Below are 23,601 nucleotides of genomic sequence, written 5' to 3'. Positions count from 1 at the left end.
AGTATTTAATAATTAATGATCGCTTAAAATGCCTCACATACCAAAACAAGCGGTTAGCGTGATTTCAAAGGACATTTATACCATCTCTGATTGGTTTATTACATTATATTAACCAATATAATCTATTAGAGCGTGTTGTATTGTTATTGGACATACTGTAACTATGCCTGTGATCATTAAAAAAAACATGTTCTTTATCCCCGCGAGGAATACGCGGAAGTAAGCGCAATTCCTTTGAAACTATCCACTGCGCATGCGCAAAGCAAGCAGGACGGCACCGTGGGAAATAGTTAGACCTACTACAACAAATAAAGAACAATTGAGAAAACGTAAATTTGATCCATTATTTCGCTTTGGTTTCCTTGTTTATTATATTTCCCGTTTCGAGCTGAAAGCAATGAAACAAACGTCAGTTTTTTATATTTGGTTCATACAGAAAAACAGAAAAACAAAATATTGATTCGTTATTTCGTTTTTGGTTTGCCAGATTAAATGGAATAATTGAATGATCGGATGATACACGGACCGTCAATCAGGGTATCTTCCGTCCATTCCAAATCCGTTTTAAATTAAAAATCAGAAAACGAAAGACTCAAGAGGATTCAAGTGAGAGAACATGAATTCAATAACGAGAAATGGAAAAATGGCTTGTTTATTCGTTATTCCATCTAGGTAAACAAACGAAAAATGAGTATTTGACTTGATTTTTCATTTTGTCGTTTGGGGTTTAAAAAACGGTTTATGGCTTCAATATTTCATTCGCACTTGTGGGCGGAGCTGAAACGCTCCTTTCATCTGATTGGTCGAATCGCTCCGCCTTCAACTCGATCTTACATTCTTTCAGAATAAGAGTCTTATAAGAGTAGTGTCTGAAACCACCGCTCACTGTTAATTAACATAATATTTGAGTCAGATGTTGCTGCGCACATAATTCGTGCTGCTGTGACTTGCAAGTCACCCCTTTAAATTATTTCCAGGTTATAGTATTGTATGAATATTGTCCCACTGTAAATACAGTGCAAATAGTTTTGTCTCCTTGGATAAAAGTGAAGTGGAAATAAAAATCAATAATAGACTGAACAGTTCCATGATAATATGTCTGTAACATTTACCACTCTCATCTTTTAAGTCAAAAGGCACTAGGTAGGTGTGTGTGTGTGTGACATTAATAATTAATTGGGAAAATTAATATAGTTAAATTTATTAAATAAATTAGCAATATTAGTTTTATTCCATACTAAATTGAATGGTTTTTCTTTTAGTCTTCTTTGTTGGCCTTGAGAAAGCCGACATATATTTGAACATTATTATCATTTATTTTGAGAGTAATTGACAACGACTAAAATTTGAATGTTTAACCAAATTTCCTTCTCAAAAAATCCTAGTGACTTTCATTATCTGAGCAATGAAGGTCTTACACTTAAGGTCCACTAGAGGGGGAGACAGGATTTCTATTTACGTAAAATGGCAAAAAAATACATTAATTTCATGTGTACTACCATGAATATGGTTTATGCATTTAATGTTTGTCCATCTAGAACTTTTATTTTTCATGAGCTGTACATTTTAAGATGTACTCAGTGTTGATAAATCACATGCACTGAATGTAAAGAGCTAATATCAGGACTCTCAGTCCTCCTCCTAGATGGCCAGTGTCCTGCAAAGTTTAGATACCCCAAATAAACAGACCTAAGCTAAGCAAGGTCTTCAGGATCAGTAGCAATGTCCAAGCAAGTGTGTTGGAACTGAACTCTGCAGAACATGGTTCTCCCGGTTCAGGACTGGGTTTTAAATCTATAAATGAATTTGTACAGTTGGGTGTCTGCATGCAGAGGTGTACTTCAGTAAGTACAATGTAAACTGTAATCTATAAAGGCAAATCTTCAGATAAGCATTAAGGCCACTGCCTTGAGGTCTCCATCCATTGGTCAAAACAGACCTCGCACCCCACCACACTCCTTCTAGCTGTCAACATTAACTGCGGCTGGTGCCAAATAAAAATGATTATGTATCCCTTGTGCATTGTTCAAATTCACTACCCTTTAGATACCCTTAGATAATTTTTTTTCCCCCTAATTTATTGTTGGTGGTTGTTTTTTTTCACTGACTTCCATTATAATTACATTTTTGATTGCAAAGCCATGAAACATAATCATGCATTCTTGATTGTTTGTGGTTTTCCCTGTTGGGAAGAGGTAAAATTTGTTATTTTTTACAGTTGATCACTAGGTGGGACCATCAACCCTTTAGATAGGCCTGTGCAAAAAAAAAGCTTAGTTTCTGACTTGTATATAGAGTTATGTAGAGTATAACAGCAAATTATATTGTGTGTATGTGTGTAGGAGAGAGAGAGAGAGAGAGAGAGAGACAGAGACTTTTGCTCACTTACCTTGATGTATTTGAGAAAATCTAAATGTACACCTCAGCTCTCAGAACTACATGGAGTAAATAAAAGTGTATTTATGCACCTGCTGCCTTTTAATGGTGGTGATAAGTATAGACTAAACAAAAACAGTACATGGATTTAAACACTTGCATGCCATCCTTCTGGTCACTTGATGGTGAGAAGAGCAGCAAGCAATACGAGAAAGGGCTTGACTTGAACCAGAGTTTTAGAAATGATTATGCAGCTTGACCCCTCCAGCGAGTTGCTGCTTATTTGAAGTTGGTATTGCATTTTGGTCCATAATCAATTATGTTCAAAGTAGTTTTTTTTATAAGATTTAAAGGTTTTAAACTGGCTTCACCATCAAGAAAAGACAAGCATTTCACACATAGGCCCTCCGTTCTTTTCACCATCAAAAGTCAGCAGGTGCATAAACACACTTCTTTTTTTTTATTGTTTAGTCCATGTAGTTCTGAGAGCATGAGGTGCATATTTGGATTTTTTCAGATACATCAAGGTAAGTAAACAAAGGTCTCTCTCACACTCTCTCTCTCTCTCTCTCTCAAACACACACACACACACACACACACACTATAATTTGCTCCATATAACTCTATATACAGGCCAGAAACTAAGCCTTTTTTTGCACAGGCCTAAAGGGTTAATGGTCCAACCTAGTGATCAACTGTAAAAATAACAAATGTTACCTCTTCCCAACAGGGAAAACCACCAACAATCAAGAGTGCATGATTATATGGTGTCATGGCTTTGCAATCAAAAAATGTCGTTATAATGGAAGTCAATGGGGCAAAAACAGCCACCAACAATAAATGAGGGAGAAAAAATTAAAATCTAATGCTGCACAAAACTAACAATACATCAAAGCTAATCTTATAAGTTACTAATCTTTGACATGCCCAAGACTGTCATAAAAGGTAAAAAAAAATATCCAGTCCACAATTACTTTTTATATTGAAAATATGTCATTTTGTGTGTGTTTTTTCTTCCCAACTCAGTGACATAATTTATGAACTTGGTAATTAAAGAGTTAAAATCTTGGATTTTTTTTTTAAACATTGGTAATTTGATCAGGACTGAGGGTGATTAATAGATTTATGCAAAAAAAAAAAAATCTTTATCTGAGACATTTTTACAGCATTTTAATTTAGTGGGTGTTTTCATCCCAAACATAACAAAAGGGTAGTGAATTTACCCACAGTATACTGTTGAGTTTTTGAAAAATTTCAAGCATTTTCCCAAAATAAGTGTCAAAATAAGATTTGTCACCAATCATTCCATTAGCTGCAACACAGAGAAAGTTGTGGCCAAAATAAGACTCAACTTTACCCCCTAGTGGACGGAAACGTCCCCAACAACGCATATGGGTTATTATGTAACAGCAAGTCATTTGTGCAAGTACATTTGACTTGCAGTTTTTCCAAAACTTAATCATTTTTATTTGGTACCAGCTGCAGTAGTTCGTTGTTTTATATTATACAGCTATCATTGAGCTAAGGTATACCCCCCTACCACACCATCTATCATTGAAGAACCTGTGTTACACAGATATGGCATATTCATGGTAGTACACATGAAATTAATGTATTTATCTGTCATTTAAACTTACATAAACAGAAATCCTGTCTCCCCCTCTAGTGGACCTTAAGTGTAAGACCTTCATCGCTCAGATAATGAAAGTCACTAGGATTTTTTGAGAAGGAAAAAGTCTGACCAGTTACAGCAACGAGTCAAACGAGTCTGAAGATCTGAGCTGAATTTGGTGAAACAATAAAATTTTTGTCGTTGTCAAGGCCAACAAAGAAGACTAAAAGAGAAACATCATTCAATTTTGTCTGTAATAAAACTAATAATTCTAATTTATTTAATAAATTTAACTATATTAATTTCCACAATTAATTATTAATGTCACACACACCTACCTAGTGCCATTAGACTTAAAAGATGAGAGTGGTAAATGTTACAGACATATTATCATGGAAATGTTCAGTCTATTATTGATTTTTATTTCCACTTCACTTTTATCCCAGGAGACAGAACTATTTGCACTGTATTTACAGTGGGACAATATTCATACAATACTATAACCTAGAAATAATTTAAAGGGGTGACTTGCAAGTCAAACAACGCTAATTATGTGTCTACATCTGGTTTCAGATATTGCTCTTGTAAGACTCTTATTCTGAAAGACTGAGGAGCCCGAGTTGAAGGCGGAGCGATCCGACCAATCAGATGAAAGGAGCGTTTCAGCTCCGCCCACAAGTGGGAATGAAATATTGAAGCCATAAACCGTTTTTTAAACCCCAAACGACAAAATGAAAAATCAAGTCAAAAACTCATTTTTTGTTTGTTTACCTAGATGGAATAACGAATAAACGAGCCATTTTTCAATTTCTCGTTATTGAATTCATTTTCTCTCACTTGAATCCTCTTGAGTCTTTCGTTTTCTGTTTTTTAATTTAAAACGGATTTGGAATGGACGGAAGATACCCTGATTATTGGTCCGTGTATCTTTTGGTCATTCGATTTTCTATTTAAAAATAAATAAAGATAAATGAGAAACGGTTTGATTTTCGTTTTTTTCGTTTTCTTTAAGAAGCGGAAAACGAAAATTTAGCTGGATTTTTAGTATTTTTGTTTGTGGGTAAAAAACGAGATTATGCTTTAATATTTGTTTGAATGTGTGGGCGGCGCTGAAACGCCCCTTTCATCCCTTCTGTACTGCACCGACAAGCGGCAACCGGAAGCTCAGTTCATCTTCACCAGGAGAGAAGCGGCAGACAGCGAATTCTTTGCTAGTGGTGCTTGCAAGCTTTTTATATATATATATATTTATATATATATTTTTTTTGACCAAACAGAAATTAATTTATTCAATGACATTTGAATTTTACTGTAAGATCTACAATGACATGAAATATGCAGATTTTTAGCCTACTAATTTTATTCTATGCCTATTTAAGAAAAACCTCACAGCATAACATGTTTTCATTTGCTATACAAACAACAGCAACTGAAGCTTTATCTTGTAGAGTGTAGTCTGCACTTCTCCGATCGGCGGATCCCGATCCACAGCTCCCATCCCGATAACAAGAGGAAAGAGCTTCAGCTCCATCAGTTTGGGTTGTAAGACACCCTAAATAACATGAAAACTCAACAGGATTTGCTTTCTGCCATCTCGGTCTACATTAACTTCTTTCTGAAACGTCAGAAATGAACCAGGCTCATGCATCAGACGAACCATGTCTAGCTGGACATGGCTACTTTTAAAATAAGCCATTTAAATAGAATAATAATAATAATAATTTTATATTTAGGCTTATGTAATTCAAATGAAACCAACCAGAGGTGCAGTGTTTCCCGTCTGAACTCATTATCTGTAATGATGTCACACCATCACTATATTCATACGGTCATCTACAGAATTCGTGAATTCAGTTCATAATTTTAAGTAGCCTATAGCCTATAATTAAAACATTTAAAGTAGACTAATTATGGGGAAAACTTAACTTATTTTAATATAAATTTTATTATAAATGTGGGGTTGGATTTTTCTCATTTAATTATTTTTTTTTTGAATGGCCTAGAATAAAATAAGTAGGCAAAAATTTGTAGTAGGCCTATATTTTATTCCATGTCGTTGTAGATCACAGGCTACAGTAAAATTCAAATGGTGTTTTATGAATAAAGTTGTCAAGTCTGCTTTGTCAGCAGCCGGAAAAATATTATATTATTTTTATTTTATTATTAATTTAATTAATTTATTATTATTATTATTATTATTATTATTATTATTATTATTATTATTATTATTATTATTTTATCTTGCAAGCACCACTAGCAAATAATTCGCAGGATTAATCAACTCTGCTGTCTGCCGCTTCTCTCCTGGTGAAGATGAACTGAGCTTCCGGTTGCCGCTTGTCGGTGCAGTACAGAAGGGAGGAAAGGGGCGCTTCAGCGCCGCCCACACATTCAAACAACATATAAAGCATAATCTCATTTTTTTCCCACAAACAAAAATACGAAAAATCCAGCTAAATTTTCGTTTTCCGTTTCTTAAAGAAAATGAAAAAACGAAAATCAAACCGTTTCTCATTTATCTTTATTTATTTTTAAATAGAAAATCGAATGAGCAAAAGATACACGGACCAAATCAGGGTATCTTCCGTCCATTCCAAATCCGTTTCCAATTAAAAAACTGAAAACGAAAGACTCAAGAGGATTCAAGTGAGAGAACATGAATTCAACAACGAGAAATTGAAAAATGGCTCGTTCATTCGTTATTCCATCTAGGATAACAAACGGAAAAGGAGTTTTTGACATGATTTCTCATTTTGTCATTTGGGGTTTAAAAAACGGTTTATGGCTTCAATATTTCATTTGCACTTGTGGGCGGAGCTGAAACGCTCCTTTCATCTGATTGGTCGAATCGCTCCGCCTTCAACTTGGTCTTTCATTCTTTCAGAATAAGAGTCTTATAAGAGTAGTGTTTGAAACCACCGCTCACTGTTAATTAACATAATATTGGAGTCAGATGTTGCTGCGCACATAATTCGTGCTGCTGTGACTTGCAAATCACCCCTTTAAATTATTTCTAGGTTATAGTATTGTATGAATATTGTCCCACTGTAAATACAGTGCAAATAGTTCTGTCTCCTGGGATAAAAGTGAAGTGGAAATAAAAATCAATTATAGAGTGAACATTTCCATGATAATATGTCTGTAACATTTACCACTCTCATCTTTTAAGTCTAATGGCACTAGGTAGGTGTGTGTGTGACATTAATAATTAATTGTGGAAATTAATATAGTAAAATTGATTAAATAAATTAGAATTATTAGTTTTATTACAGACAAAATTGAATGATGTTTCTCTTTTAGTCTTCTTTGTTGGCCTTAAGCCAACATATATTTGAACATTATTATCATTTATTATGAGAGTAATTGACAACGGCTAAAATTTGGAATTTTATTTCCACTTCACTTTTATGTTTCACCAAATTTCCTTCTCAAAAAATCCTAGTGACTTTCATGAAGAGCAATGAAGGTCTTACACTTAATGTCCACTAGAGGGGGAGACAGGATTTCTATTTACGTAAAATGGCAAATAAATACATTAATTTCATGTGTACTACCATGAATATGCCATATCTGTGTACAAGAATAAATTTCACACTTCAAGCTGTACTTAAAACTTCCCATTCTGGCTTTTTCAACGTACCTCCAAATTTATTTTAAGATTTATTTTTTATTCACACTGGTTTATGCATTTAATGTTTGTCCATCTGGAACTTGTATTTTTCATGAGCTGTACATTTTAAGATGTACTCAGTGTTGATAAATCACATGCACTGAATGTAAAGTGCTAATGTCAGGACTCTCAGTCCTCCTCCTGGATGGCCAGTGTCCTGCAAAGTTTAGCTACCCCAAATAAACACACCTAAGCTAAGCAAGGTCTTCAGGATCAGTAGCAATGTCCAAGCAAGTGTGTTGGAACTGAACTCTGCAGAACATGGTTCTCCCGGTTCAGGACTGGGTTTTAAATCTATAAATGAATTTGTACAGTTGGGTGTCTGCATGCAGAGGTGTACTTCAGTAAGTACAATGTAAACTGTAATCTATAAAGACAAAATCTTCAGATAAGCATTTAGGCCACTGCCTTGAGGTCTCCATCCATTGGTCAAAACAGACCTCGCACCCCACCACACTCCTGCTAGCTGTCAACATTAATTGCGGCTGGTGCCAAATAAAAATTATTATGTATCCCTTGTGCATTGTTCAAATTCACTACCCTTTAGATACCCTTAGATAATTTTTTTTCCCCCTAATTTATTGTTGGTGGATGTTTTTTTTTCACTGACTTCCATTATAATTACATTTTTGATTGCAAAGCCATGACACATAATCATGCATTCTTGATTGTTTGTGGTTTTCCCTGTTGGGAAGAGGTAAAATTTGTTATTTTTTACAGTTGATCACTAGGTGGGACCATCAACCCTTTAGATATGCCTGTGCAAAAAAAAGCTTAGTTTCTGACTTGTATATAGAGTTATGTGGAGTATAACAGCAAATTATATTGTGTGTATGTGTGTAGGAGAGAGAGAGAGAGGGAGAGAGAGAGAGAGAGAGAGAGAGTGACTTTTGCGCACTTACCTTGATGTATTTGAGAAAATCTAAATGTACACCTCAGCTCTCAGAACTACATGGAGTAAACAAAAGTGTATTTATGCACCTGCTGCCTTTTAATTGTGGTGATAAGTATAGACTAAACAAAAACAAAGTACATGGATTTAAACACTTGCATGCCATCCTTCTGGTCATTTGATGGTGAGAAGAGCAGCAAGCAATACGAGAAAGGGCTTGACTTGAACCAGAGATTTAGAAATGATTATGCAGCTTGACCCCTCCAGCGAGTTGCTGCTTATTTGAAGTTGGTATTGCATTTTGGTCCATAATCAATTATGTTCAAAGTAGTTTTTTTATAAGATTTAAAGGTTTTAAACTGGCTTCACCATCAAGAAAAGACAAGCATTTCACACATAGGCCATCCGTACTTTTCACCATCAAAAGGCAGCAGGTGCATAAACACACTTCTTTTTTTATTGTTTAGTCCATGTAGTTCTGAGAGCATGAGGTGCATATTTGGATTTTTTCAGATACATCAAGGTAAGTGCACAAAGGTCTCTCTCACACTCTCTCTCTCTCTCTCTCTCTCTCAAACACACACACACACACACACACACACTATAATTTGCTGTTAAACTCCATATAACTCTATATACAGGCCAGAAACTAAGCCTTTTTTTGCACAGGCCTATCTAAAGCGTTAATGGTCCCACCTAGTGATCAACTGTAAAAATAACAAATGTTACCTCTTCCCAACAGGGAAAACCACCAACAATCAAGAGTGCATGATAATATGGTGTTATGGCTTTGCAATCAAAAAATGTCGTTATAATGGAAGTCAATGGGGCAAAAACAGCCACAAACAATAAATGAGGGAGAAAAAATGAAAATCTAATGCTGCACAAAAACTAACAATACATCAAAGCCAATCTACAGTTACTAATCTTTGACATGCCCAAGACTGTCATAAAAGGTAAAAAAAATATTCAGTCCACAATTACTTTTTATATTGAAAATATGTCATTTTGTGTGTGTTTTTTCTTCCCAAATCAGTGACATCATTTATGAACTTGGTAATTAAAGAGTTAAAATCTTGGATTTTTTTTGAAACATTTGGTAGTTTTGATCAGGACTTAGGGTGATTAATAGATTTATGCAAAAAAAAAAAAAAAAACTTTATCTGAGACATTTTTACAGCATTTTAATTTAGTGGGTGTTTTCATCCCGAACATAACAAAAGGGTAGTGAATTTACCCACAGTATACTGTTGAGTTTTTGAAAAATTTCAAGCATTTTCCCAAAATAAGTGTCAAAATAAGATTAGTCACCAATCATTCCATTAGCTGAAACACAGAGAAAGTTGTGGCCAAAATAAGACTCAATTTTACCCCCTAGTGGACGAAAACGTCCCCAACAACGCATATGGGGTATTATGTAACAGCAAGTCATTTGTGCAAGTACATTTGACTTGCAGTTTTCCAAAACTTAATCATTTTTATTTGGTACCAGCTGCAGTAGTTAATGTTGTTTTATATTATACAGCTATCATTGAGCTAAGGTATACCCACCTCCCACCCCATCTATCATTGAAGAACCTGTGTTACACAGATATGGCATATTCATGGTAGTTCACATGAAATTAATGTATTTATCTGTCATTTAAACTTACATAAACAGAAATCCTGTCTCCCCCTCTAGTGGACCTTAAGTGTAAGACCTTCATCGCTCAGATAATGAAAGTCACTAGGATTTTTTGAGAAGGAAAAAGTCTGACCAGTTACAGCAACGAGTCAAACGAGTCTGAAGATCTGAGATGAATTTGGTGAAACAATGAAATTTTAGTCGTTGTCAATTACTCTCATAATAAATGATAATAATGTTCAAATATATGTTGGCTTTCTCAAGGCCAACAAAGAAGACTAAAAGAGAAACATCATTCAATTTTGTCTGTAATAAAACTAATAATTCTAATTTATTTAATAAATTTAACTATATTAATTTCCGCAATTAATTATTAATGTCACACACACCTACCTAGTGCCATTAGACTTAAAAGATGAGAGTGGTAAATGTTACAGACATATTATCATGGAAATGTTCAGTCTATTATTGATTTTTATTTCCACTTCACTTTTATCCCAGGAGACAGAACTATTTGCACTGTATTTACAGTGGGACAATATTCATACAATACTATAACCTAGAAATAATTTAAAGGGGTGATTTGCAAGTCACAGCAGCACGAATTATGTGCGCAGCAACATCTGACTCAAATATTATGTTAATTAACAGTGAGCGGTGGTTTCAGACACTACTCTTATAAGACTCTTATTCTGAAAGAATGAAAGACCAAGTTGAAGGCGGAGCGATTCGACCAATCAGATGAAAGGAGTGTTTCAGCTCCGCCCACAAGTGCGAATGAAATATTGAAGCCATAAACCGTTTTTTAAACCCCAAATGACAAAATTAGAAATCAAGTCAAAAACTCATTTTCCGTTTGTTAACCTAGATGGGATAACGAATAAACGAGCCATTTTTCCATTTCTCGTTATTGAATTCATGTTCTCTCACTTGAATCCTCTTGAGTCTTTCGTTTTCTGTTTTTTAATTGGAAACGGATTTGGAATGGACGGAAGATACCCTGATTCACCATGAATCTGATTTTGATATTTAGTTATCCAACTCGACATGATAATTTCATTTCCTATTTAGACTGCAATGTAAGAAATGGAAAAATGGCTTGTTTATTCGTTTTTCCGTTTAGTTTAACAAACGTAAAATGAGATTTTGGATCGATTTCTCATTTTTCGTTTAAGGTTTACAAATCAGTTTTATGGCTTCAATATTTCAGTCGCACTTGTGGGTGGAGCTGAAACGCTGCTTTCATCTGATTGGTCGAATCGCTCCTCCTTCAGCACCGTCTTTTCATTCTTTCAGACAGAATAAGAGTCAGCATGAGTGCGGCACTGTAATGCCTGAAACCACCGCTCACTGTTAATTAGCATAATAATTGAATCAGATGTTGCTGGGCACATAATTAGTGCTGCTGCAAGTTGCAAGTGACCCCTTTAATTTATTTCTAGGTTATAGTATTGTGTGAATATTTGTCCCACTGATAAATACAGTGCAAATAGTTCTGTCTCCTTGGATAAAAGTGAAGTGCTTGCGCATACAAGGAATTTGTTTTAGTGACATATGCTTCCAGTACACAGACACAACAACACAAAGACAAAAAAAGGCAAATAAATAAGTTTATAAACAATTGTGCCATAAAAGATAATGGAATAGGATTGAGTAAGATGCAGAGATGTACTAGGATGGAGGGGTAACAAATAAATGTAAGGATATATCACATTTTTATTGCATAAGTGGGGGATATTTAACTGTTATTTTAACTGGACTGATTGCTTGGGGGAAGAAACTGTTCTTGTGCCTGACTGTTCTGGCATTTGTGGCTCTAAGGCGCCGGCCAGAGGGCAAAATTTCAAAGATGGGGTAAATTAGATGTGAGGGATCCAGAGTGTTTTTTGAGCCCTTTTCCTCACTCTAGATGTATACAGTTCTTGAAGGGTGGGTAGGGGAGCACCAGTAATCCTTTCGGCAGTCCGAACAGTTCTCTGTAGTCTTCTGATGTCTGATTTTGTAGCTGAACCAAACCAGACAGCTATTGAAGTGCACTGTACAGACTCAATGATGGCTGAATCGAACCGTTTCGGCAGCTCCTAAGGCAGATTAAAGTTCCTCAGCTGTCGAAGGAAGTACAACCTTTGTTGGGCCTTTTTCACAATGGAGTCAATGTGATTGTCCCACTTCAGGTCCTGAGAGATGGTGGTTCCCAGGAATCTGAATGACTCCACTGCACCCACAGTGCTGTTCATTATGGTGAGTGGGGGGAGTGCTGGCGGGTTTCTCCTAAAGTCCACGATCATCTCCACTGTTTAGAGCGTGTTCAGCTCCAGGTTGTTAAGACTACACCAGACAGACAGCTGCACAACCTCTTGTCTGTATGCTGACTCATCACCGTCCTGGATGAGGCTGATGACTGTAGTGTCATCTGCAAACTTCAGGAGCTTGACAGAGGGGTCTTTAGAGGTGCAGTCGTTGGTGTACAGGGAGAAGAGCAGTGGGGAGAGAACACATCCCTGAGGGGCACCAGTGTTGGTGGAGCATCTGTTTGACATTTCCCCAGTGTCACTAACTGTTGCCTATCTGTCAGAAAGCTGGTGATCCACTGACAGATAGATCTAGGAAAAGAGAGCTGGGTCAGTTTGGTCTGGAGGGCTGTTGGGATGATGGTGTTGAAAGCAGAAATAAAGTCCAAAAACATGATCCTTAAATAAATCCCTGTTTTGTCCAGATGTTGCATGATGAAGTGCAATCCCACGTTGATTGCATCATCCATGGACCTGTTTGCCTGGTAAGCAAACTGCAGGGGGTTCAGTAAGGGTCCAGTGATGTCCTTCAGATAAGCCAGAACCAGTTTTTCAAATGACTTCATGACAACAGATGTTAGAGGCCACAGGTCTGTACTCGTTAAGTCCTGTTATCTTGGGTTTCTTTGGAACAGGGATGATGGTGGAGCGTTTGAAGCAGGAAGGCACTTCACACAACTCACACAAAAGATGGGGGTCAGCACAGGTTTTCAGACAGGCTGGTGTCTTCTTTTGTTCTTCCTGAAGATCTGGCGCACATCACCTTCACAGATTTGAAGAGCAGGAGGTGTAGAGAGGGGGATTGCAGGAGGTGTTAACAGTTGGGAGTTAGTCAGAATGGGTGTTGGGGGTTTCAAATCTACAATAAAACTTATTCAGGTCATTAGCAAGTCGTTGATTAGCCTCAGTGTAGTAGGTTGGTGTCTTGCAGTTAGTGATGGCTCTCAGTCCTCTCCACACTGAAGTTGAGGCATTGGAAGTAAACTGGTCTTCCGACTTTTTAACATAGGTCTTTTTAGCTGCTCTAATCTCTTTGTTCAGTGTGTTCCTGGCCTGATTGTACAAGACTATGTCCCCATTTCTGTAGGCGTCCTCTTTGGCCTGACAAAGATGTCTGAGTTTTGCTGAAAACCATGGCTTTACAGTCTTTACTATAGGTTTAGCAGATTTAAGTTTCTGGTTTAGGATGGTTATAAGATGAACCAGACAGTGATCAGACAGTCCCAAAGCTGCAATTGGAACAGAGTAATATGCACCCTTTATTGTGGTGTAACAGTGATCCAATATGTTGCAGTCTCTGGTGGGACATGTAACATGTTGTCTGTATTTTGGCAGTTCACAGTTCACTGTTATGCAACATATGTCTGACATCCTGCGATAAAGAGGCAGCGAAGAATTATAATGCTTCTCTGATTAATTTACTTTGACTAAGTGATGTTATAACTTACCAGTTGATGTAATCACCATCACGATGGCTACAAAATACACCCTACAATGATAAGATTCACAAACTGTAACATAATAAAAATTGGATAGTGTATCTCTTCTGATTGGCCCAAACTCTCTGATCTCTGAACAGTGCCCTCTGTATTTATCTTTGAATAAAAATATGATTAGCAATTATATTAAACAATGTTTCTGAACTCAGAAGATTAAATGTCAAAAGATAAATAATATCAATTTAAGCAATGGCTTTCAAGTAAAAAAAATAAATAAATAAAGCAAATAAAATTTAGCAGCAATATCTCAGATATTGTAACTTATTCTGTCAGTTGTGCAACCTTTTCTTTCAGAAGAGAAAACTCAGCCAGTGAGCTTTAATGAGCGTCATCTTTTTCTACCAGTCATGGACCGGTGGCCACCGTATCACTTGTGCTCGCACATAAAGTAAAATTTCTTTTGTGCATTCGGGACATCACGGAAGATACGTGTCTACTTAGACCTTCATATTGTAACCTTATCAAAGAACCTAATAAAATATGAAAATATATTCCAAATATTTAATATAGGCTATACGAAATTGCACTAGTGATGGTTTGTCCATGAACGAATCGTTCTCGTTCATGTAATCCACTGACTCATATTTCTCATTCACTAAAGTTCCTCTCTCCACAGCAGCACGCGAGCACGACGCTATTGGCAGTGCATGTGCAGATAGTGAACAGGTCTGTGAACTGTTTCAATAGTGTCAAAGAGTTACTCAAGATGTGACGGAGCATATGATTTGTTGAATGTAGTGAACCCATACGCCCTTCACTGAACGAGAGCGAGAGATCTTTTCATTCGTGAACAAGTTGAACGAACTGATCTCGTTTATGAACTAAATGAATGAGTATACAGGGTCAGTGAGCCAAGCATGTAAATCTCGATCAGCAATCAGCAGATACAAAGCACAGTTATAAGTGCTGTGCAGATATGCTCATTTTCATATTTAGCATACAGAACATAACTCTATGTTTAATCCCTGATTAATGTGAATATTATATATATAACTGTCTGACCAAACAATTAAAATGATAATTATGCAAGAAAACCTTGTGCTTTGTTCATCTGAACAATTTATTTAAACTATTTAATGCGATTATGCACATTTTAGTAAAGCCAAATCAGCTTATTAAAGCCACTAATGCAGCCATCTCGCTGTAGTGCTTTTTTGCTGCTTGCGTGAGGAGAAAAAACACAGATGTCCATAGGGAGGCACTGGAAGCGTGCGTTGCACACACCAACATGAAATACGTCTCTTACAAAACTGGAACGCAGTCATTCTTTGAAGTATCTAATTGAAGTACTAATACATTTAGGAATCGTGACGTTTTTAGTTTCCGAGAATCGCGATACTTTTGAAGTATCATTGCACCATGCAACACTACTTCAAAATTACCGGTACACGTGTACACGTTTACAACTACAAATTCCACTGTCACAGACGCTCAGTTGTTTTGCACCAAAAATACCTTCATAAATTTGCCACTGATGAGTGATTGATCAGTGTAGAGTAGCACTTGTTGTTTGTTGTTTCTCCAATCACAAATGCAGACATAGTTTTATGTTTACTTAGCATGATACGCAGTGCATAAAAAGACAGTAGAAGTAATTTATAATGTTATAATGTCCCCACTGGATGCAACAAATGCCTAGTTTGTAATGGGTGTTATTGGTTTTGTCTCATCGTGCTGGGAGACGGCATCACCGTAAGGGGCGTCACACACTTAAACCTTAAACCACATTGCATTAGACCGAATACACCAAATGTTCTTTTTAGCAACGTCATATGACCCCTATCAGGTTTGGTAAATAAAGGTATTTTTCTCAGTTCCTGTTTTCTTCCATTGGTGGTCTATCTGAATAATTTCTGTTTTGTATTTTCATTTCAGTTTGAGATTGCTGCTGTTTGTGAATTATAATCAACAATCAAAATGACGACCACTTACATGGGGCAGCTTTTCCTCATGTCTCTCTACTTTACAGGTATGATGCTTGGGGGTAAGGAATCTAGGGTCTTAGAATGTCAGGTGAATTACATTTAAACGAGTGGCTCTCATGTTGAACATTATGTGTGAAATATAGCAACCAATGCTTTGTGTCTCAAAGTTGTTTGTAATTTTAATCACAGACTAGATACTGTACTAATCCACGATTAAGGATTGAATAAATGCTTCCATTCTCATTTGAAGTTTTTTTTTTTTTTTTAGGTTTTGTGGGTATGTTTGATAATCTAATGACTTAAGGACCAGCAGTAGTGTGATTCAAGTAAAAAAAAATATCCTAAGGTCAAGCAAGATAAAGATTTAATCTGGTTGAGACCCTGGAACTGGGAATGGAAATAACAGTTTATAGATCTGGAAAATATATATAAAATAAGATACATTTTGGCATGTTTCTTTTCCATTTTTATGGAATTGCTAAAATGCATTTATATTAGCAGATGCGACTTACATTGCATTCAGGCTAAAAATGTTCTCCTATCATGTGCTCCTTGGGATTTGAACCCCCAACCTTGCGCTTGTTAAGCAGTGCTCTGCCAATTGAGCTACAGGAACACTATATATAGAATTATATGTGGCGGCTGGTCAAAAGCTGGTGCTGGGGTGCGGCCCCCCTCAAGTTAGCCAGGAAAGAAGCCTACTTCATGTTAAAAATTAGTTAATAATATGCTGCAAAAACATTCAAGACTGTTGTGTTTGTGCAGGGCACTGGACAAATGGGTGTCTATTAGGTCCGTGAACTTTTGAATTATATGTGACTTGAGGCTGAGCTCTAATTGGCTTGTTTCAAATTGTACTCTGTGCCCCAGAACCTCCCACTTTTGATTTTAGTGAATCAGTATTGTTTTTAGATATATTTGGCCTTGTGATTGGATATCTCTTCCGAGATGAAAGTCAATTTGATCTTTACAAAATCTTTCACAAGACATTTAAATGAAGGAAAAAATAAAAATAAAATTATGGATCATGGAGCTTGGAGTTGGCTAGCTGGATGCAATGTAAGTCATGCCTTTTACAGGGTTCGTACAAGGTGCTTGAAGTACTTGAATTTTTAAAAGGCATTATATATGAAATTGGTGCTGATTTTTTGGTGCTGGCATTATATATGAAATTTGTCTTTTCTCGCTAAATTAACAATGCATCATGTTTAAATACAGAGTCACTTGTCACTTCACCCAGTTTTTTTTATTTTTTTATTAATGCATCTACTTTACAACCAAACAAGGTAAATAATCACATTACAAAATAAATCCAGTCTTATTCAGCCTTTGTTGAGCATAAACACAAGAACAACAACAAAATAAAAATAAAAAGCATGAAAATAAACCAAACTGAACCAGAAAGAAAATAAGTGTATTAGATACAAAAAAATAAGCCTTTTAAATTAAATTATACAAATACCAAAAGAAAAATCAACTTATGGGCTTTCTTGTTCTTAACTAATTTTAAAGATTTGTATAAGAGTTTTACCTTATTACAAAATTGAATTGAAGTTGGATTTAGGTTTCAACCATCTACACAAAAATAAAAAAAAAAACATACCAGGAAATTTATAGCAAATGTTCCGCATGTTCCACATAGATGAAGGATCCAGCTTCAGTTGTCCAGGTGCCAATTGTAACGCTTTGACTCGGATAACTCATTAAATCCATGAAATGAAAGAGATAGAAAACAAGAGGTTTTCTACACGTTTAATGGCTGGTACAAAGATTAACTCTTTCTTGCCGTTACAAATAAAGCAAAGACAGAATAATAAAAAGGCGCCAGAGTGAACTTATCATCCATAGTGGTTGTTATTACATAGTCACCTAGTCCTTATACATTATCACCACATAGCGTGCGTTATAAGTTAAGTAATCAGTCTCTTAAAGAGCACACCACACTATAATGTGATGCATGCAAACTACATAGTTTTGGCTGTTACAGCCATTTCCAAGATCTCTCTTATTTTATACAACAATATCCATTGCATGCTCTATTTCTTTTGCCTGATCTTCCTTTTCAACATTAAGTGAGGAATCTTTGCGTTTCAGGCCATCAGGCTCCTAAACTCCTAAATATTCACTTTATCAGTAAGATCTTCATCATTCACTACCTCACTTTGACATACTGACAGTGTCAACCTGTTTGCACATTTTGCCTGTTGTACATTACTTGGTTTTGATTCTTTATTCAAACCAATTATTATTGTCTTGTCTTAGTTTAATATATATAAATGTAGTTATATAAAAGCCTTAAAGTTTTTTCACTTAGGTCTATTTTTATTACCAAAATAATTGCAGTTTACGTTTAGGCAATCATCGTGGTATAAGTATATGTATGTATGTAACTAAGAAAAACACCAAATTCAGAAAATTACAATATTACTTAAGCCAACTGAAAAGTATGAACATGAAAAGTATGAGCATACAGCACTCAGTACTTAGTTGGGCCTCCTTTTGCCTGAATTACTGCAGCAATGCGGCGTTGCATGGAGTCGTTCAGTCTGTGGCACTGCTCAGGTTTTTATGGGAGCCCAGGTTGCTCTGATAGTGGCCTTCAGCTCTTCTGCATTATTGGGACTGGCATATCACATCTTCCTCTTCACAATACCCCATAGATTTTCTGTGGGGTTAAGGTCAGGCGAGTTTGCCAATTAAAAACAGGGATACCAATGTCCTTAAACCAGGTACTGGTAGCTTTGGCACTGTGTGCAGGTGCCAGGTCCTGTTGGAAAATGAAATCTGCATCTCCATAAAGTTGGTCAGCAGCAGGAAGAATGTAGTACTCTAAAACTTCCTGGTATACGGCTGTGTTTACCTTGGACCTCAGAAAACTTTACACTGGACCTCAAGAAACGTGGATTGTGTGCATCTCCTCCAGACACTGGGACCCTGATTTCCAAAGTAAATGCAAAATTTACTTTCATCAGACAACATAACTTTGGACCACTCAGCAGCAGTCCAGTCCTGTTTGTCTTTAGCCCAGGCGAGATGTCTGGTGTTCAAGAGTGGCTTGACACAAGGAATGCGAAGCTGAAACCCATGTCTTGCATACGTCTTTGTGTATTGGTTCTTGAAGCACTTACTCAAGCTGCAATCCACTCTTTGTCAATCTCCCCCACAATTTTGAATGGGTTTTGTTTCACAATCCTCTCTGGGGTGCGGTTATCCCTATTGCTTCTACACTTATTTTCTACCACATCTTTTCCTTCCCTTCGCCTCTCTATTAATGTGCTTGGACAAAGAGCTCTGTGAACAGCCAGACTCTTTTGCAATGACCTTTTGTGTCTTGCCCTCCTTGTGCAGGTGTCAGTGGTCGTCTTTTGGACAAATGTCAAGTCAGAAGTCTTCCCCAAGATTGTGTAGCCTACAGAACTATACTGAGAGACCATTTAAATGCCTTTGCAGGCGTTTTGAGTTAATTAGCTGATTAGAGACCTTTTCACATTATTATAATTTTCTGAGATACTGAATTTGGTATTTTCCCTTAGTGGTCAGTTACAATCATCAAAATTAAAATAAATAAACATTTGTGTCTGTGTGTGTGTGTAATGAATTGATATAATATACAATTTTCACTTTTTAAATGGAATTAGTGGAATAAACTTTTTCATGATAATCGTATTATATGAACAGGTTTTTATTTTTTATTTTTTATTTTTTTTATGATTAAACATTTAATGATTACTTTACTGATAATACACCAAACATTACACTCAAACTCAATGATTTGAGGGATCTTATTTCATGCTTTAACAGTTGAATTTTCAGTTAGATTTTTTTTAGCTAAGCAATATACTAGGGGTGCTCTGATCACGATCGGCCGATCGTTATGCGCATCTCGTCAGTAAAGCCGGTTCTCTAATCAGCTGTTAATTTCATCAGGTGCGTGATTTCAAATAGAGCAGCTGTTACTACACAGAGCCGTTGTTAATAGAGAAGATGCGCAAATCCACTTCATTTTCAGTGTTTTTTGGCGCATCTTCTCAGTTAACAAACGGCTCTGTGTAGTAACAGCTGCTGTATTTGAAATCACGCACCTGATGGAATTGACAGCTGATTAGAGAACCGGCTTTACTGACGAGATGCGCATTAACGATCGGCCGATCGTGATCGGAGCACCCCTACAATATACGTTATAATGTTACTTTTTAAATGGTTATTTAACAATTGCATTCAGTCCTGCTGCCTTAACAGTGTGATTCAGTTTGTTGCTGCCTTTGCAATTATTTTTTATCACCAGCTACCACTGTTTGTGATTATGTTGTTGCTTAGTATGACACATAATAAAAGATAACCATTGATTGTTTGTGGTATGTCATATTTCTTTATGGTATTCTTCTTCTAGTGCTTGACACAATCCCTGTTCCTGTCAACTTTACAATATTGTCTCACAACTTCAAGCACATTTTACAGTGGAGTCCTGGAATAAATTCTCCTCCACAGACAGTTTTCAATTTAAATCAAAGGTGAGTGTTCTCAAAGTACAAATAAGTCTGGAAGCAATTCTGATACAAGTAGATACAACCTTTGTGGTCACCTCATTGGGAAGGACGGAATAAGAAGGTATTTTAGTTTGCACTCTGAAATTAAGTGGAAAAAAGGGGGAAAAGATTATGTTGGCCTTAATATAACTTTTTGTCTTTTTCATAATTTGCTCCAAACATCACGTTTGATAAGTCCTGAAAGTTTAGAAACTTTCTAGAAACATTATTAAAAAGTATGCAAAACATAGCACGATCACTTCTAATGTGCCATTATGTTTGATACAAACAATTATATCTTAACCCTTTAACTGTCATCCCGGGACACTTACATTTACTTCACTATATTACAATTAAATCTAATCTAATCTACAATCTATCAGTGTTGGTCATCTTACTTGAAAAAAGTAACTAGTTACAGTTACAAATTACTTCTCCCAAAATGTAATTGAGTTAGTAACTCAGTTACCACCTTGTAAAAGTAATTAGATAGAAGAGTAATTAGCCGTTAAATCTGTCAAGCTACAATAATAATATTTATGTATTTGAAAATCCATTTTAATTTTTAAATGATCAAACTATGTACTTCAAGATAAATAAATGCTCTGCAGGTTTTAAAACACCGAACTGTGTCGTGCGGACATGCAACTTATTATACTGTCTGTACTGAGTCTTAACTGGTTCTTTCAAATGGTTTGTTTGTTAACTGGTTCAAAATGTTTGTTTTTAAGTTATTTTAATTTCATTCCATAATCTCGACATTTTGACATTGTGTAAACTCAAACTCATGACTCAAGTGTGCAGTTCTTAGTTCAGCTTGTATGTGCATTATAATTACTGCATTTAAACAATTCTTGTGTTCTTTATATACAGTTGCAAAACTAAGATTGTGAGCCCTTATCTGGATTTCTGCATTTACTTACTTCAAGATCCTAAAAGCAACCTGCCTCCAAACATAAATTATTATTAGATCATTTTTTTTTTTTTTTTTTTTTTTTTTTGGTAATTGCTCCTAAAACTTTTGACCAATTTAATGGAATCCCTCCCTACTGTTTCCAATTGTAAATAATTGAGTTGTTTTGATAGCATCATCTGAATGAGGTCAGGGCACAGGAAAACATATTTTCTTCTTTTTTTAATACAATTTATTTACTTGTGTGTTTTCAGACATTTTTTTGTTACATTGCAAATGTGCAAAACAAAATAAGCAAAAATACACCACATTCGCATTCATATCATTCACCTTTAGGGATGTATCACCTTTAGGGATGTATCATTTAGACCGTATCATAGTACTGAGACTGCTCTCCTTAGAGTTACAAATGATCTGCTCTTATCGTCTGATCGTGGGTGTATCTCTCTATTAGTTTTATTGGATCTTAGTGCTGCATTTGACACAATTGATCACAACATTCTTTTGCATAGACTTGAACACTTTGTTGGCATCAGTGGAAGTGCATTAGCATGGTTTAAATCGTACTTATATGACCGCCATCAGTTCGTAGCAGTGAATGAAGATGTATCATATCGATCACAAGTGCAGTATGGAGTACCTCAAGGCTCAGTACTAGGGCCGCTACTCTTCACGGTTTATATGTTACCCTTGGGAGATACCATCAGGAAACATGGTGTTAGCTTTCACTGTTATGCTGATTATACTCAGCTCTATATTTCCTCGCAGCCCGGTGAAACACACCAATTTGAAAAACTAATGGAATGCATAGTCGATATAAAAAATTGGATGACGAGTAATTTCTTACTGCTAAATTCAGAAAAAACAGAGGTGTTAATCATAGGGCCTAAAAACTCTGCTTGTAATAACCTCAGTGGTGGAATGTAACGAAGTATTTGTACTTCGTTACTGTACTTAAGTAAATTTTTACGTATCTATACTTTACTTAAGTAAAAAAAATAATGCATACTTATACTTTTACTCAAGTAGATTTTTCAGCAATTATCTGTACTTTCTACTCCACTACATTATTAAAATGCGTGTCGTTACATCCTTCCGAATCTTGCATACATTTTTTTTTGGTCGACTGACGTTTTGGCGTTGCTGGCCAATGCACGTTGAAACAGATCGGAGATCTAATTGGCCAAAGAACTCACGCGCTCAGCGCGTGTTTTGAAACAACACAAGCGGAACTGATGTAAATCGAAGATATTATAATATTTGTTTGACGTAAGTTAGTGGTAACTGTTACCCTAACAGGGCAACTTCTTTAGCTGGTTATTAGCACAGCAGGGACGATAGCTTGCTAGTACGTTACATTTTTGGAGATGAGCAAACTACTGCTATATCTGTACATTCGTAGTTGGCTAAAATAGCTGTTTGTTTTGACTCGATGAAAAAATGTTCAAACTATTTATACGTCGTCGGCTCCTAGCTTCTTTACCATACAACATTGGGTATATATTTGACATTCACAAGTAAGCATGCAGGCAAAACTATATCTTGGTTTGATTCGATTGTGAACAATTTTGAACTATGACAGTGGTTTTTCGTCAATATCATGATATTATATATATATATATATATATATATATATATATATATATATATATATATATATATATATATATATATACATACATACAGTACAGGCCAAAAGTTTGGAAACATTACTATTTTTTATGTTTTTGACACAAGTTTCTTCTTCTTATCAAGCCTGCATTTATTTGATCAAAAATACAGAAATAAATGTAATATTGAGCAGAATAATATTGTGCAGAATAAACTGGTCATACAAATTTGATTAAAGTGTTCAGAATAACACTCACCTGTGTACTTTTGAGTTTTTTTTACTGCTCTTAATAGTATAGTAAAAAAAAAAAAAAAAAAATTGTATGTCATAATAAATTGTACGTCATAATTGGCTTAGCCTAATTATTATTTAATGAGTAATTAGTAAATAACCAGATTTTTACAGTGTCAGTATTGCACAACAACTCTTTCCAGTACACAATAGATATTGTTTGTGATTGTTACAATTGAACAGCCCAGACATTGAGACAACTGATTGTACTTTTACTTAAAAAAATACTTTAAAGTAAATTTAAAAGTATGTACTTATGACTTTTACTTAAGTAAGATGTTGATGTAGTAATTATACTTTTACTTAAGTATATATTTTGCAGGGTAGTTGTACTTTTACTTAAGTACTAAACTTAAGTACTTCCTCCACC

At 35.7% G+C, this 23,601-nt stretch overlaps 1 protein-coding gene across 1 annotated transcript in view; it reads left to right on the top strand.

The window, feature by feature from the left end:
* Positions 1–23,601, top strand: part of LOC113053280 (interferon alpha/beta receptor 2-like) — a 48,239-nt gene that overhangs the window by 8,067 nt on the left and 16,571 nt on the right. Inside the window, exons 2-3 of the mRNA XM_026218182.1 lie at positions 15,840–15,933; positions 20,280–20,400. Coding sequence (XP_026073967.1) covers positions 15,882–15,933; positions 20,280–20,400 — 173 coding nt within the window. The 5' untranslated portion in view covers positions 15,840–15,881. The remainder of the gene's footprint in view (positions 1–15,839; positions 15,934–20,279; positions 20,401–23,601) is intronic.

The sequence above is a fragment of the Carassius auratus genome, chromosome 34 (genome assembly GCF_003368295.1).
Source record: "Carassius auratus strain Wakin chromosome 34, ASM336829v1, whole genome shotgun sequence".
Taxonomy (NCBI): domain Eukaryota; kingdom Metazoa; phylum Chordata; class Actinopteri; order Cypriniformes; family Cyprinidae; genus Carassius; species Carassius auratus.
This window is presented reverse-complemented; position numbering and strand designations above follow the sequence as displayed.